The sequence below is a fragment of the Manis javanica genome, chromosome 5 (assembly GCF_040802235.1).
Source record: "Manis javanica isolate MJ-LG chromosome 5, MJ_LKY, whole genome shotgun sequence".
Lineage (NCBI taxonomy): Eukaryota > Metazoa > Chordata > Mammalia > Pholidota > Manidae > Manis > Manis javanica.
In genome coordinates, this window is record NC_133160.1 from 21059786 (window position 1) to 21076555 (window position 16770).

Sequence of the window (16770 nt, forward strand, 5' to 3'; positions counted from 1 at the left end):
TTGGAAAGGGATAGAGGAGGAAAGGGTCAGTGTACAGGGAGAAAGGGGAGGTTTGTGACCCCCCTTGCCGCCTCCTTCCCATCCCATCCTACCAGTGTGGGACAGCCCTCATGCTCAGGCTTAAGTTCCACAGGTCAGGGGTAGGAACCTGGCACATAGAAGCTCAGTAAATATTTTTAATTAACAAACAAGGGGGCAGAGTGAACTGGAAAAAACAAACTAGACAGACAGACAGCCTGATGGAGAACAAATGCAGGAAGGGTAAAGGCAGCTTACCCAGGGCTGGGCCTCTCCCTGACTCCTTTGACCCCAGAACCTAACTGAGACCAGAACTAGGCATGCCAGGAACATGGCTTTGAGCACCCAGCCCTGGGACTTCAATGGGAGAGATACCACTATGGTATCAAGTACCAGGCCAGGCCCACAGACACTGGGATGCTCTGTGCTGCTGCCACACTGTGCCTCTTGCTGCTTGGCAACAGCCTCCTCTTCTCAGGCCACCCCCTGAGTTCTCCCCACCTCCCAGTATTCCCCTGGCTCCCACCTATGTGGGCCTTTTTCCTTTCCGGGAAGGAAAGCCCGGAATGATGGCAGCTCCAGCCCACTCACATCCCACTCACGGGGGTCACACACACACCCTGGCAACCAGCTGCTCCTAGTCTGACATACGCTTGTCATTTACACCCCTGCTGAGATCTGAGCATTGTAAAAAATATATGGTCAGTAAACAATTATGATTGATTATTTTTCAATTAATGGTTATTAATTGAAAATGGTTGTCATTTACACCCCTGCTCTGGTTTCATCCCCCTCCTCACCCTCTTCCCTCACCCCTAACACAGGCCTAGGCCTATAGCCCACCTCTGGTGGGCTGACGCTAACTCCCTGTGGCCAGTTCGCGTGGTGTTGGGGTGGGTGAATCCTCTGCTTCCCATCTGTGTAATGTGGGGGTGAGGACGGTGGATCAAGGGATCATGTCTCCTGCTGGCCAGCTCTGATATTTAGAGATTCTAACACTTCTGGGATCAATTTGTGCTTTAACTTCAGACAGACTAGAGTTCAGATTTTGACCCTGCCCAGATAAACAGGTGGCCCTGTTATTATGGAATAGACTCCAAGGTGAGCCTGCAGAGGCCCAGGACTGTAGCCCACCCCTGACCTTTCTCACCTTAAACCTGGGCAGAGGGACAAAGGCCCTCCCTGCTCCCTGGTGCCCACTGCCTCCTCCATAAAGCCCCAACTTGTCTGCCCCACTTTTCCAATGTTTTCTCACTCTCAATCTCAGTAATGGCATCATGAGCTATCAATCCCCCAAATTCTTTTTGGGCAAAACAAATCTTGAAGCTCCGTCTCCATCTGGGGTGCTTCTGTGTGGAGATTCTGGAGCTGCCTCTACTTCCACTCTGCCCTTTCCTGCATCCTTCCTGCAATTCTTCAGGTGTGAGCCCCACCATCCCATCTGCCGCCTAGAGCTCCTCTCCTTTACCTCCACAGGGAGTATTTTCTCCCTGACTCCCCTTATTGGGTCTACACTGATCACTCACCCAGATGCTACTCCTGCAGTAGTCTTTCTGCCCTACTTAACCTTAAGACCCTAGAGACCAAGGAACTTCTATGATTTTTATCTATCTCTTATTCTCACCCCCCAGCACGACAGTTCAAAATATAGTAGGTATCTGCTGAAACAGCAATGATAATAACCTTTAATTGAAAAATAATGAATCATAATTGTTTACTGACCATATATTTTTTACAATGCTCAGATCTCAGCATTTTACACATATCATTTCAGTTAATCTTCCCGACCAACCAGTAGCCTTGTCATCCCTACCCCTTCAAGCCAAGCAAACTGAGGCTCAGAGGAAGGAAGTGACTTGCCTAATGTCACAGAGCCAGAAAATGGCAGTCATGGTTGAAATTTAGGTTCTTACCCACTGCCCTACTTGGCCTCCCTCCAATCCACAAAAAACAGTGGGGATATGTGAGAAGTTGTGCCCTTCCAGTGAGGGGGCCACAAGGGCTCCAGAGAAACCAACCCAGCCTAGGGCCAGAGGCAGAGTCTGCAAGTAAAACTTAATAACCTTCTTTTAAGCACCTGCTCTTTGCAAAGCCCTGTGCTAGGTGCTGGGGAGGAAAGCATGATGCATGAGACACCCTAATGCTCACCATCTGGCAAGAGAGACAACCCATGTCCCAGGACAAAGCTAAGACCAAGGAGAACTTGTCCTCAGAGGGGAACAATAAGGTGCTGAGGGAGTGCAGGGGAGGGAAAAACAACTTCTCATTGTGGGAATGGGAATGGGAGGGCTCAGGTGGCTTTGTGTGAAAGAGGTGAGCATCTGAGCTGAGTCTCGAGAAGGCAGACAGGATTTCAACAGTGATTGGGGAAGGGGATTGGGGGGTGGCATTCTTGGTAGAGCAACCCAGGGACCTGGGGCAAAGACATAAATTAAGTACTGGGTGCATCCCAGGAGCCTCAGGAAACATCCTCTAAGCTCCACCCCTTGACACTGCCCCCCCCACCCGCCCCTGTGTCTGACCTTGAAGACAGGCCACCTTCAGTGTCCCCAGACACACAGGCACCTGGTTCATTTATGGTGAGTGGACACAAAGAGAGAGAAAGGGCTGGGCATCTGGGCATGTGGCTTAACAGGAGGGACTCAAGGGGCTAGAATTCAGGTTCTACACGGATACACTACAGGAAGGGGGTAGTTCCACCAGAGGGGATGAAGTTGGGGAGGCAGAAAGGAAAAGGGAAAGGATGCGAATTGGGCACCAGGTGACCTGGCTTCCAGAACCACAGAGGAAAGTTACATGGGACCTTGGGCTTATCCTGCCCAACCCCCATTTTACAGCTGGGAAAACTGAGGCCCAGACAAGGGAAGGGACTGGTCCAGCCCATCAGTGTCTTCACTCAAAAACAGCAATGTGCTAAGAAGTGGGAGAGATCTGCCTTGGATGCCTGACTCTGCCATTTGCTCCCTGGTGACCCTGCTGCAGTCATTAGGTTCCCATTCTACAACACAACCATGAGGACAGCCATTCTAAACTCTTAAGGGTGATGATTCAAAGATTCAGGTGGTGCCCATGGATCTTCTCCCAAGATCAAGGCACACTCTCAAAACTGTGCCTGCAGTTTCAGAAGTTCATGAACATTTGAGACCAGCATTCTCCAAGCACAATCTGGGAACCACTGTGTCGGTAGCCTCCTGGGAAGACAGTTAAAACAGGCTGATTCCAGGGCCCCACCCTGGATCCCACCTTGTAGGGAGCCACTGAGTTTGAATCTCTGGGGTGAGTCCTGGAAGAGTGATTTTTAATAACTCTTCTTTGTTGCTCTTGGGGGAACAGAGTTCGAGAATTCCTGCTTGAAGGAACCCTGGGTGGTGGGGGAGGATGGTGCTTAGCTGCTCTCTCTTTAGCTGTTTCACATACTGAATTTCTGCTTCGTTGCCTATAAAGAGAGGGCTCATGGCTGTAAGCCTGAAAACCACTGTTCATTAATCAAGGTTCCTTCTGGCTGAGCCACCTGCTCAAAATGATCACGATCATGGTCATGGTGGAGGTGGGTGGAGAGCCAGCAAGCTGACCTCAGCTGCTCAGATTCAGAAGTGGCATTTGGAGATCAGAAGCCATGCCTGGGAGAAGTCTGGACTCCTTGGCTGAACTTGCAGTGAAAGGTTTCCTATCAATACTGGCCTAGAGGCTCCTTTCCTCTTCAGCTGTCTTGCTCTGGCCCTTAGCCAGCTCTGGCTTCCTTTCTTTTCCTTTCTAGCACAAATGTACTCCTGAACTTGGGTTTCCTGACTCCAACCTCTGCCTCCCTCCCCAACACCCACCACTGAGCCTGACTGAGAATCTCCCAGCCCCTAAACACCCTTCTGGGACAACAATCTCTCTTTGCAGATGGTAAGCTTTTTTAACTAGAAGATTCAAGATAATCAATGAAAAACTAAGGAAGCCAGTGACAAAACATCTAGGGAAAAAGCCAAGTACCTTCAGACCTGCCCTGTCATCTGCCCCTGATGCAGGTGTCTCCCACAGGTGGCAAGCTGCCTAGAACCAGAGGGGCTCAGAGCCTTGGCCAGCCCCTGGACTGATACTATAGGAAGGCCAGTCCCTGAGGGAGTGACAGCACAGGCCTGGGAGACAGGAGATGTGGATAGGAGACCCTACTCTCTGAGCAGAGAATTTCTTCTCTGAATTTGAACAAGTGTGCATCCCTCTGCAGGCCCGTAAACATTCTCACAGGCCCATCCAGAGCAGTATAGGAAAGTCTCAAGAGCACCCATGGGCTTTGGATAGGTCTAGATTCAAATCCCAACTGTGCCAATTGTTGGCTGAGAATTGGGTAGGCCTTGGGTGAGTTATTTAGCCTCCGTTAATGAAATGGGGATCATGATCTCTGCCTCACTGGATAGTTGCAAGGATTAGAAAACATAAGGTATATAAAGTACTTAGCACGGGGCCTGGCACTTGGTAAGCTAAGAAATGTAAGCAGTTGTTTATCAGTCGCCAGAGTGAGCCTCTTACGAGGAAGACTCTAGACTTTCTAATTCATAGGTAGCCCCACCATTCCCCAAAGCACCCACTTGTACTGGGTCCAGAGGCTTTATCTTTAGCCCTTTAATCTGGAGAGAACTTGGGGAGAGGGAGGAGGGGAAGGCAGGAGAAGAGACTGAGAGGAAGCTGAGAAGAGGAGGGAGGAAGGAAGGTAAAGGAGTGAGGAGGGGCTGGGCTCCCCCAGCTTGGGAGAAAGGAAGATGACCCCAGGGACACTGCCAAGACAATCAGCCTGCTCTCTTTTCCAGATCCTCCCCTAGGCCTGCCAAGGCAAGGGTTAGAGGGACCCAGCCCGCTGAGAAGCACCACCCTGGCTGTCAGCAGGGACTCTGAAGCCTTGGGTCACCTTGAGACTCTGGCTCCGGGCACTGCTGCTGTCTGCCTGAGGCGGCGTCCTCCTGCGGAAGCAGGCAGCGAAGGCTAGAGCCAGGCAGAGAACAGGAACAACCAACCTGCCAATTCGGCCTGCAGAGGCACTGCCCATGCACTCAGGACTCAGGGACCCCCTTGCTTGAGATTCTTTCCTGACAGAGCAGGACTTCTCCATGGGGTCCCCACCTCCAGGCCCTGTGCAGAGCCCTCCCCAGGCCTCCACTTGCCCAGAGGTCCTGCTTCGGGCCTACAGTTGCAAACAGGGGGAAAGTACCGTTCAGATCGTAAACAGGAGCCATAACAAGGCACTCTGATTGCCACTCCAGCTCCAGGACCTCTGGGGGGTCGCTTCTCTCAGAGCATGTTTCCCTCTTCTGGCTGACGAGGGTGATGAAGGGCAAGCACTGTCTCTGAGGGTCTCCCAACTCTGACAGCAGCTGTGTGATACTTCAGAGCACCAAGGGGCAAAGAGGACTTGCCTCAGGAAAGGAATGGGCTCGGCTGGGCTGGGCTCTGCTGAGAATGCAGGGGAGGTGGCAATGGCCAAGGGTCATTATCATGATGATGATTAGAATTAAAAGTCACTGCAACAAACTCTTAAACAACTTACAAAGAGCTTTCTCTTCATCCCCCAGGATTCACAATCCAGTGAGGTAGGTAGAGCTGGGTGATGACTGTTCACATTTGGCAGACGAGGAAAGTGACCGGTACCAGCTGAGCTACTAAGTGCGGAGAAGGGGGAGCTGAAGAGGAAGTAATAATTCCTGGGTGCCTAATGGGTGTCCCCTCACTATGCTTGCTCGCATCTGTTAACCTGACCAAGCCTCACCACCATGACACAAGGCGGCAGGGCCTGTTGTCTCCATTTCATAGAAGAGGAAGCTGCTGAGAAAAAGTAACTGATCTACTCTAAGGTTTGTGGCTGTTCCACTGCAAAGCCTGGATTTGGACCTGAGTTTGTGGGACTCCAAGAAGGTTCATTCTTTTCCAGCTTCCTGTATGGGCCGGGTTGAATAGTTCTCTACCTTCTTATATGTGCCATGAATCCCCAAATTTATGTCTACCCAGAACCTCAGAATGTGACCTTATTTGGAGATAGAGTTTTTGCAGATGTTAATTAGTTAAAATAAAATGAAGTCATACTAGATTAGGGTAGGTCCTAAATCCAGTATACTGATGTTCTTATAAAAGAGATGACATAGAGACACACAGAGAGAAAGCCCTGTGACAACACAGGCAGATGTAGCCGCCAACCAAGGAGCACCAAGGATTGCTGGCAACTCCCAGAAGCTAGGAGAGAGCCATGGAACAGACTCCTCCCTCAGAGCCTTCAGAAAGGACGAGCCCTGCAGACACCAGGATTTCTTCCTGACATGTAGCTCCAGAAGAGTGAGAGAATAAATAGCTGTTTTGTTAAGCCACCTAGATTGCGGTACTCTATTAAGCAGCCCTCGGTAATTAATGCACTCTGAGTCCACTGAGTAGCAAACCTGGGACTCTTAAATTCCAGTTTTCAGATTCCCACTCAATCAGCGAGCAGCCTTGTAGGTTAATTGAGTCTAGGGGCCTGGGAAAATCATTGTCTTCTCTCTTTCACCTCCCTGGCCCAGGCTGGCCCGAAGTCCATCAGCTGTGCTTCTTCCATGTTCTAGGTCTCTATGCATCCCACTGGGCCTTTCTATCATGTAAACAAGCACCTTCACCACTGTCACCAGACACCAGTCCCCCCTCTCCACCAGGGCCTTCCCTTACCACCACCTGGAGAGTTATGTTTTTGAAATGCAAATCTGATCTTCCTGGATAGCTTAATCTGCTTCCCCAGCTCCCCACCACCTGTAGGACTCAAACTCTTAAGCCTGAGTCAGATCTAGCCCCAAACATCTTCTCCAGCCACCCACCCCACCTGTCCCCACCACACTCCAACTTCTCTAACCACATGTAACTATTTAGTTTTCCTAACAAGTCATGGTGCCTTGACACATGCTGCTCCAACTACTTGGAAGATAAAATCCAGCCAAACACCATCTCTTTCCTCCATGAAGCCTTTTCCTCCATGAATAGCTTGGCGCCTTGTACACTGTACATGTCTGCCCCATGCCCATCCTGTGAACACTGTTGCATAAAATTCTGTTTTCATAGGTCTAGGGCCATGCACAAGTTCATTCAAAAATGTTGAACTGAACTGTAGAGCAGCCATAATAGTAGTAATTGATAAAATGCACTGAATGTTTACTATGTGCTCAGTACTGTTCAAAGCATTCCATGTATGTGACCTCATTTCATTCTCAAAACAACTGTGTGAAACAGATACTATTATTCATCCTACTTTACACGTGAGGAAATTAAAAGATGAAGTTAAAATTGCCCAAATCCACCCAACTAATATGCAGCAAAGCCCAAATGACTCTAGAACCAGTGCTAGTAACCAATATTAGGCACACCATCCATGCCAACATACAGAAGAGAAAATGAACAAGGAAGGAAAAGTGACTCTCCTGCAGCCACATAACAAGCATGGACCCAGATCTTTACATTCCTTATTCAATGTTCTTCCTCCTCTTTCTTACAGGATACTAATCCAGAAGGAGACAGAAAATAACCAAGGCTGTGCCTCCTGAAGAGCTTTCTCCTGCCACTCCCAGAGCAGAGCCCTCCATGGGCCCAAGCACACAAGGGCTCAAATCTATGGCCAGGAGATGTAGTAGTAGAAAAGAAAAATAAATCCAGTTCCAAAAAACCTGAGGCCTGTTTAGATATTCTAATGTCAGGACCTGAGAGGACACTCTGGTTATCATTTAGTACAATCCCCCATTTTATAAAGTCATACATTCAACAAATTTATTGAACACTAATCGTAAGCCAGGCAATATGTGGGCTCACCAGAAAGACTGATAAGCAAGTTCCTGCCCACATGGTATTTGCCATCCAGTGAAGGGACACAACAAACAACTAACAGGTTCATGTATAATTACACATTTTTATAAATGCTATGACATACTGGAAGCTTTAAGAACATATACCAGGAAAAACTGACATCCTAGGGAGCTGATGAAGGCTGCCCTGAGAAAGTGAGTCTGAGCTGAAATCTGAATAGTGTGAGTTAACCAAGATAAGTAGCAGGGCAAAGTATGCTAGACAGAGGGAACAGCATGTGCAAAATCCCAGAGGCAAAAGAGTTGATGGTGCCTGGATGAACGAAAAGAAGGCCAGAGACTGGTTTCCACAGAGGTGGGCAGGAACTTGATCCTGCAGGTCTTCTAGGTCAAGGTAAGGAGTGGAGAAACTGAGCAGAGGAGGGAAACCCCTTGCTCTGAATCCGGCCCAGAGCAAATATTGTCAGTGCGTCACTGCATTATTCACTGAAGGGGTGATTTGCCCAAGATCAGAAGAAAGACTTGGGACGTGAAACCAGACCTTCTACCTGCCAGGCTAGTGCTGCGGGCTACTTCAGGGACAGGGGGCAGGGGGTGGGCAGGAGAGACTTTCTAGATGCGTCAACCTGTAGGAGGTTCTGGCTCCCTTCTGCAGCTCTTGAGCTCTAAAGCTCATCAGAAATCACCTGTGTTTGTTAAAAGAGGGACTGCTAAGCCCATCCCCAGAATTATTAATTAAGTAGGTCTAGTGGGAGCCCTCAAAATTTGCATTCCTCACAAGATCCCAAGTGACCCTGATGTTGCTGGTGGAGTGACCATATTTTGAGAATGGGGTAATGGGGAGTGGGGACTGGGGAGTGGGGACTGGATCCTGGGGCTAAGAGAGTAAATTCTTAAATCTGGGTAACAATGAGACAAACTCTAGCACTCTGAGAAAAGAAAGGGGCCTCAAAACCCAGAATCCAGTCTGCTAGCTGCTTTACCAGGGAAACTGAGGCTTAGGGGGCTCAGACTCTTACTCAAGAGAAGCTCAATAAAAATGTGCTGAGTGAAAGATAAGCACAGAAAGGGTTTGACCAAAGTCAAAAGGAGACCCCTGAACCAGACTCCAGGGTTCCTGAGCTCCAGGCCAGAGCCTTCCCCATCCTGGGAGATTTGGGGAAGGGGACACAAGCCCAACTTCTGCTGCCTTTGGCAGGGAAACATTTTAAGAATTGCGGAAATCTGTTGTTGGCCCCCAATCCTGTAACCCACCCACCAGCCTTCCTTTTACACTCCGAGCTCCCTCCCTTTACACTCCAGAGCCTATGCACTTCATCCCGGCAAGCTGAGCAGAAGGGGAGGTGAAGTCAGAGGAAGGAGTAGTGGAGAAAGAATTCTTATCCTTGGATATACTTCCAGAACAATTCCTTCCTCCGAGAACAGTCTCAGGTTCTCTCTATCCTGGTATCCAGTTTACTCCCAATCCACCTACATTTCAGTACCAGCTTCTGAAAACCACAAAGCCAGGGACAAAATTCCCAAACCACCTTTTCACCCAGTTTTTCTAAAATACAGTGGCCCTGACAGAGTTTTTCTGTCCTACTCCAGTTAGCAGCAAAATGCCACTTTTCTCACAAACCCACATACACAGACTCACTAATATACAAACAACTATATGTACATAAAAACAAATATACCCGAACTTATAAAAACATATACACATATACATCAAGAGATACATTATTCACTGTTCACTGATAAAATATACCTATTTATCCAAATGCACAAGAAATACACAGCAAGAACACACACATGCACACAAACTATAGCTCTAGCAATGCATGCATTGCACTTATACATGGGGAAAACACACACCCAGAGACCTCTCTCAAAGTAGAGGTCTTCCAAAGGGGAATTCCTTGGAACAGGGGGCCCTGGCCCTTTAAGACAGTGGTTCTTCTTCCCCCTTTCAGGGCACCTAAGGTGCGGTTCTACCCCTGGGGAAGTAGCAGGGGTAAAGGTGGGAGTGTGGCTGACCTGGCCAGGCCCAGTCTGGTTCTGGGCAACGGTCCCCTCACCGGACAGGAAATGGACCCCTGAACAAACTGGGTCACCAGCCTGAGGACCGCACTCGCCGCTGTCAGCACTCCCCACACACACCCTCTCCCCCCCCAAACCCCACCCCCACCCCCCACTCACACACCTTGGGCTTCAGGCTGGACACGCCCTCCATTCCAGCTGGGCCAGGTACTCGGGCTCCACTGTCACCCCAGCACCCTGTAGCCCCTGGGGTGTGGCCGCCCACCTGCCAGAAGGGTCTCCGCGAGGCGGGGACGTTCCCCCCCGGCCGCCGCCACCCACCGCCCCGGCCAGGTGCCCAGCTCCCAGCAACGGCAGCGCCTCGGCCGCCGCCCGCACCCCTTCCTCCCGGCGGTGCGGAGACAAAGCCGTGCACACGCACACGGGGGCTACGCGGGTGCACACCAGCCTTCACACGCGCACACACGGGGAGTCATACTGGCGCTCAGACAGCGACACACACACATACCGCGACAGACTCCAGCCACAAGCGAAGCCACTGGCACACACCCTCATCCAGATGTACACACACACTCGACTACACATTCGGACACACCCTCTCATAGAGATGTTCATGGGCAGACTCACCCTTGCCCACATACACACACACCACCCAGTCCAGACGGGGAGACATACAGGGCACACACCCTCACAGATGCACACCCGGCCACACACGTACGCACGCGCGCACGCACTGAGCATCCACTTGCACAGAGTCACGGGCACACACGCATTCACACCCAACACACACCCGGCTTCTGAGATCCCGACACACAAACGGGCAGCAGTACTGAGACGCCCGAACCGAGGCCGGGGCCTCGTGGCTCGGGCGCCCACCCCCACCCCCAGGGGTGTCCGGCCCCCAGAGCCTGCCCGCCGGCCTGTCAGTGCTTGAGGACTGGAACCCAGCCCGGAGCCCTTGGTGATCACTCCACACATACACGCGCGGGATCCCGAGGGGGCCGCGGAGGGCGGCGCGGACGGCTAACCTGGCGGCGGCGGCGCGGCTTCCGGGCACTGTCTGTCCTCGGTCCGTGCGTCCGGCCGTCGCCCGGGCGGGCTACGAGGCGCGCTGCTGCGCAGAAATGCCCCCGCTCGCTCGCCCGCTCGCTCCCTCTCCCTCCCACGGCGCTCAGCCCCCTCCCCGCCCGCCCCCTACACCCGGCACCCGCCTCCGCCCCGCCCCGGCCGGTCCCCCCCGAGGCGGCGGCGACGATCCCTGCAGCCCGAGCGGCCGCCGGCGAGCGAGGATCGGCGGCGAGCCGCGAACAGCCAGCCGGGGAAGCGTCGCCGCCGCCGGAACCGCCGGGGCCGCGGGAGTCGACAGAGCCCGAGCCGCGCGTCGGGAGCAGCCGCGCCGGCCCCGGGGGAGGGGAGGAGAAGAGGCGGCTGAGTCCCGCGAGCCAGCCTGGCACTCGTGGCCCGCCGCCCGCCTCCCCACGTGGGCTCCCGGCCAGCGCCTACCTGAGCTTTGGCGGAGCTCAGCGGCCGGGAGCAAGCGGCAGGGCGAGGGAGAGAGACCCCACCCCGGGCCTGCTCGCCCCGCGCCCCAGCCCGGTGGGCTCGGGCCCCGCCGCCGCCTCCTCCCGGCTCCCGGCCGGCGCCGACCTCGGTTCTCCCTGGCCAGGACTCCTGGGCTCTCGGCCCAGTGCCCCGGGCTAACCCCACGGCCCGGCGCCCAGCTCCCGGGCCTCCTCTACCTCCACCTCGGTCCTGACCGACGCCCACCCGCCTCCCTGCCGCCCTCTTATTGTTCCCGCGGCCGGGGCTCGCGGAAGATCGCGCGGCACATTTCAGCCCTGTCTCAAGCCGTATTACCTCTGGACCTTCTGGGGGAACCTCCGGAGCCGGCCCCTGCCTCTGGGAACCCGCCGCCCACCCTCCGCAGCGCAGGCACGCCCAAAGTAAAGAGCCTCTCTAAATTAGGGCTATCACCACCAGGGCCTTTATAGGCTCTCTTTCAGGTCCTATTTTGAGTATAAACTGAGGCTTGGGAAGAGAGTCACTAACCCAAGCCTAGCAAGCTCGGGATAGCAGCAGGAAGAAGGTGGGGGCACCGACTGGTTGTCCCCATCCACAGACAAGAAGCCGAGGGAATTCCTGCCCCCGGGCTCCTAGGACATGGCCAGGGCCTCCAGAAAGGCATGAATTCTTTGTTAGATACGGAATAAAGCATAGAGATGTAGGAGAAGAAACGAGTGTCATGCACTTTTGGGGGTTTTCCTGCAAGTCAGGAGGCAGGTTAAGGCCTACTAAATGCAGGCGCTTTCACCCACTTTGTCTCACTTAGACCTGACCACAGTCCTACGTGGCAGTTGTGATTATCCCCATTTCAGATGAGAAGCAGGGCCTAGGTCTCTACCAAGGCAGCACAGAGTCAAGATGAAGCCCAACAATTATTCGTGTTCTTCACTGTGATCCCGGCCTCCAGTACAGGATACTCAGTGCCAAATGAGCAGCTTGGAAGGTAAGAAACCAAGGAGGGGAAGCCTGGTTGGGACCTCAAGGGACTTCCGCAAACTAAGAGCAGAGCTGAGGGAGCTGAGGCCCCAAAGCAAGATTGAGCATGGCTTGTCCAGGAGAAAAAAATATATAATTAATAATAATAATTAATGATAACTAATGTGTTTGGAGCACTTACTATATTCTGGGTACTGTTCTAAAGCTTTACTTGTACTAACTCATTTAACCCCACAATAACACTGTGGGAAAGAGGTTACTCTTATCCCTCCTTTATACATTAAGAAACTGGAACACAAAGATATTACATAGCTTGTAAAGTAGTAGAACCAGGACCCAAATCCAGGAAGCTGATTCCCAAGCCTGTATTTTTAACTATCATAGACCAGACAGAAGCTGCCACGAATGCAAAACAAAGGCATCTGAACGAAGAGAGCGCCCGTCACAGCAACTCTATTTAACTTGCTGTCTTATGTCTCCCTATGTGTACCCAGTGCCCAGCACACAGGGCCGAGTATGTAGGCCTAAGTTGTTAAACTGCTATGTGATGGCCACATGGGGCTGGAGTGTGAATGGGCTCTGTTGCAGTCCCTTCTGCTCTGCCAAGCATTTTCATCAGTGGTTTTAGGTGAAACAGGGGAAGGTAAGAGACACTAATCAAATCTACTGTTGTCATGAATTTGGAAGGGACAACAAACATACTGGAAACCAAAATTAGTTTCCAAAAGATCTTAGCAGCCTTGGGGCTCAGCCGGGACTAACAAGAGAAGGGGCCACACAGAATACATATAAACTCTTGCCCTTTGGTCCAAACCAGAGCAGTCCCATAGAACTTTCTGTGACGATGGAAATACCCTGAATCTGCATTGTCTGATTTGATAGCCACCTGTGGCTGTTGAACATTTGAAATTGGCTTGTACAACTGAGAAACTGAATTTTTAATTTCATTTAAGTACTTTAAATTTAAATAGCCACCTGGGGCTAGTTGCTGCCATATTGGCAGCGCAGTTTCAAATGATCAAGTGCCCAAAATACAGGATAGAAAGAACCTAGATTAATCACGGGGCTCAGCTCTAGGCCTCACATTCTGAGGGCAACACTGTCACACTGGAACAAGTCTAGAGGAAGAGACCAGAATGCTGATGGACTGGATGCCAGGTTATGTGATGAATTATTTAAATAACTTGGAGAAGGGAAAGCATAAGGGGGCTGTAGTGGCTATCTCTAAACATCTGAAGAGGTATCGTACAGAAAGGGGATTTGATTTGTTTCTTATTATTTGGGCCTAATAAACAAACAAAAAATTCTGCAAACCCCTAGGCCACACTGTCTGAGGAAAGGGTCCATGTCTAGTTTATCTTTCTGTTCCCCTGGGCATCTAGTTCACCTAGGACCTGGCCTGTATTAAACATTGACTACTTATTTGCTGACTGAATAGACGTGAAGGAATTCCACTCTGTCCCAGTGGGTGGACATTCAGGAGGACAATTTCAGCTTACTATAAAGAACTCTCTAACAGTCCCAGCTATCCAAGAATGGAAGGAACCACCTGGGGAGTTAGGTGTTCTCTATCACTAGATATTTTCAAAAGATTGGGTCTTCATTTGGTGGCCAAACAAGGAACCAGTGCCCCTTCAAGTTGAAGGATGGGCAAGTTCTATTAGGAGGGGAAAGATAAGATCAAGGCCTCGCTTACAAATAATAATCGGGCTATATGTATAGAACAAACTGACGTGGAGGGACCCGAGGCAGGGAGGACCAGTTAGGAACCACTGCAGTGGTCCAGGAGGTAAGAGAATAGACTGGGTGGCAGTGGGAAAGGACAGGTATGGCAAAATGGGCACTGACATGCAGTCAGGAGCTACAGGTTTGAGTCATGCCCCTGCCATTAACTTATTGTGCAGTCTGGGGTAAATTTCTTCCCTTCTTTCCATTTCAGTTTTCACACCTGTGAATGCAGATGATCTCTAAGTCCTTTCTAACTCTGGATTCTGTTTAGGGGGAAGAGAGATTATGAAAGATAACTGGGATAATGCATTAGACAGCTGCAAAGTAACAATATCACTGATCTTCGTACTATTGTTAACATTATCACAAAGGCAGCTTCCCCAGGACCTGGTGAGTAGATTGGTAGCAAGGGACAAGAAGAGGTCAATGTACTAGATCTGTTGAGGTGGGACTAGGGGACAAGGACCTCTGATCTTTTGCGAGGGTCAGCTAACAATTCTATCCCTCCCCCAAGATCTGTGAAGACAAACAGTGTTCTGTGTGCTGTCATCTTCATGAACACCTTCCTCATTCCTTTGAGCCACACCCCATACTTGCTAAATGAAGCAACCAGTTTTAGGAAAAGTTAAGACTCTGCCCTGCCTCCTCTTAGTGTTCACAAGTGACACCTGGTGTGGTCCTGTCCTTAAAATAATAAGTATTGCCATCTCATATGAAAACATCCAATATTACTGAGTGCTATGTGCTAAGCACTTTACTTACATAATTTTCTCACCCTGGGAGGTAGCTATAATTATTATTCCCATTCTGTAGACAAGGATACCATGGCTCATGGATAAGCAATTTTCTCACAGTCACATAGCCACAAGGGGGATTCCAATACAACTCTTTGTGCTTTCAAGGCTGTATTCCTAAAGGCTTCCTGCATTTTACTACTACTTTTGCAACAACTCAGGGAGGACAACGAGATCAGTACGGTCTCCAATTTACAGCTGGGGAACCAGTGCTCAGAGAGGTTAAATTAAAGTTAGTCAAGTCTTTCAATGTTCAGATCAGTACTCTTACCCATACCGTTTCTCTTCTGTGACCCAGAAATTCTTTGCTCCTTCCTCTGCACCTTCCAGACCCTCCCCAGTCCTCCTAGGTCTGGGGATGGGTAGGGATTGCCCAGCCCACTTAGAAGAAGGACTTCTACTTGTCCTTTTCCTGAGGCAGGAGAAGGGAAGGATTTCTGAAAGGCAAAAGTTAATTCCCACCTCTTCCTCCCACCCCTCTCCCAGCACACACAGCCCCAGCCCAGGGCCTTGAGGTGTCAGTATTAAAGGCTTACAGAATGAGTCACATGGAGCTGAATGCCAGTCACCCAAGCGCCAGGTGCTAAGCTTAGTTTAGAGAGGTGGAAAAGTAGGCCAAGTGTTCTCATCCCCAGGAGCATGGCCCAGTTGCAACTCATGCCCCCTACTCATCCCATCCCAAAATACTGTAAACATTTAGGGAACACTGTGCAGGGCCTTGGGGACAAAGTGGACAGATGACAAATAAGAATGTGTCCTCACCCTTCAAAGGGGAGCAGACAGTGAATACAAAGTAATATATACTTATAAAGAGTGATGGGGGCACATGTTGATTAATTCCAGAAAGGAGTTAAGATCAGAGTGCAGTCTTAAAGAGTTGAACACGCGAAAGCAGCAGAAGGGTACTCCAGGCTGCAGGCATGCACATGCAGAAGCCCTAAAGCTTAAATATATTTGGGCTCCACTTAGCAGGCAATAGGGAGCCATGGAGTGCACTATGGCTTTGGAGAAAGACCGTGAGTTTGAATCCTGGCTCTGCCCCTTCTCAGCTGTTTGACCTTGGGCAAGTTACTCTCCCCTGTAGATATTAATATTCCCCATTATTTGTTCTCCCCCTTCCTAGTAAGATTATACATTCTAGCCAGTTGCCATGTGACTTCAGTACCCTCCAGAGGAGGAAGTGTACTTCCCCAGCCCAGTGTCAGGTTTGACAACATGGTGTCTTCTGGCCAATGAAACTGAAGCGGAAGAGCTATGGCAGTTCTAAGCAGAAACTTGAAAAGCTATTGCATGCCTCAGACTAAAATCATACCTTTTCTCTCTGCCACTGGAATGTCCTGTCCTGGATAGGGGCTGTGCCATCAGCCTGGATCCTAAATGAACAGACACATACAGCAGAGTTGCAGCCAACCACAGCTACTTATGTGTAATGTGAGGGAGAAAATTTTGTTTTAAGGTACTGAGACTTGGAGATTGTTTGTTATCACATCATAATGTAGCAAATTCGGACTAGTACACTCCCTACAGTGTGGGTGATTTTAGTAGCACCTACATCATGGAACTGTTGTGAGGATTAACTAAGATTATCTCATGAAAAATGCATAACCATTTCATGGGGGATTTGCATTGTAAAGTGATCACTTCACCACACATATATAGAAATTTGAGAGAGGATAGAAATCACATTTGCAAAAGAATAGCAAAGGATGGTGTAATCGGTTGAATAATATCCCCACAAAAATTCATGCCCACCCAGAATCTTAAAATAAGACCTTATTTGGAAACAGTCTTTGCAGATGTAATTAGTTAAGGATCTCAAGAATAACTCATCCTGGATTTACCATGGGCCCTAAATCCAATGACTGGTGTCCTTACGAGAAGAGAAGACACACAGTCTTCTGTGTGAAGATGGATGTGAT

At 50.3% G+C, this 16770-nt stretch overlaps 1 protein-coding gene across 18 annotated transcripts in view; it reads right to left on the minus strand.

The window, feature by feature from the left end:
• The window catches only part of EPB41L1 (erythrocyte membrane protein band 4.1 like 1), a 156007-nt gene that overhangs the window by 114887 nt on the left and 24350 nt on the right, over window positions 1-16770 (minus strand). For 8 of the 18 annotated variants that reach the window (XM_037012736.2, XM_017663565.3, XM_017663562.3 and 5 more), the window contains exon 1: window positions 16164-16182. The exons of 1 other annotated variant lie outside the window; for it this stretch is intronic. Coding sequence is in view for 3 of the 17 variants with exons in the window: in XM_037012730.2 (XP_036868625.2) it covers window positions 16164-16213 (50 nt within the window). In the remaining 14 variants the exon portion in view is untranslated. Of the gene's footprint in view, window positions 1-9993; window positions 10164-10858; window positions 11013-11333; window positions 11587-16163; window positions 16225-16770 lie in introns of those variants that run through there. 9 more of the 18 variants (XM_037012730.2, XM_037012729.2, XM_037012728.2 and 6 more) reach the window with 5 other exon arrangements.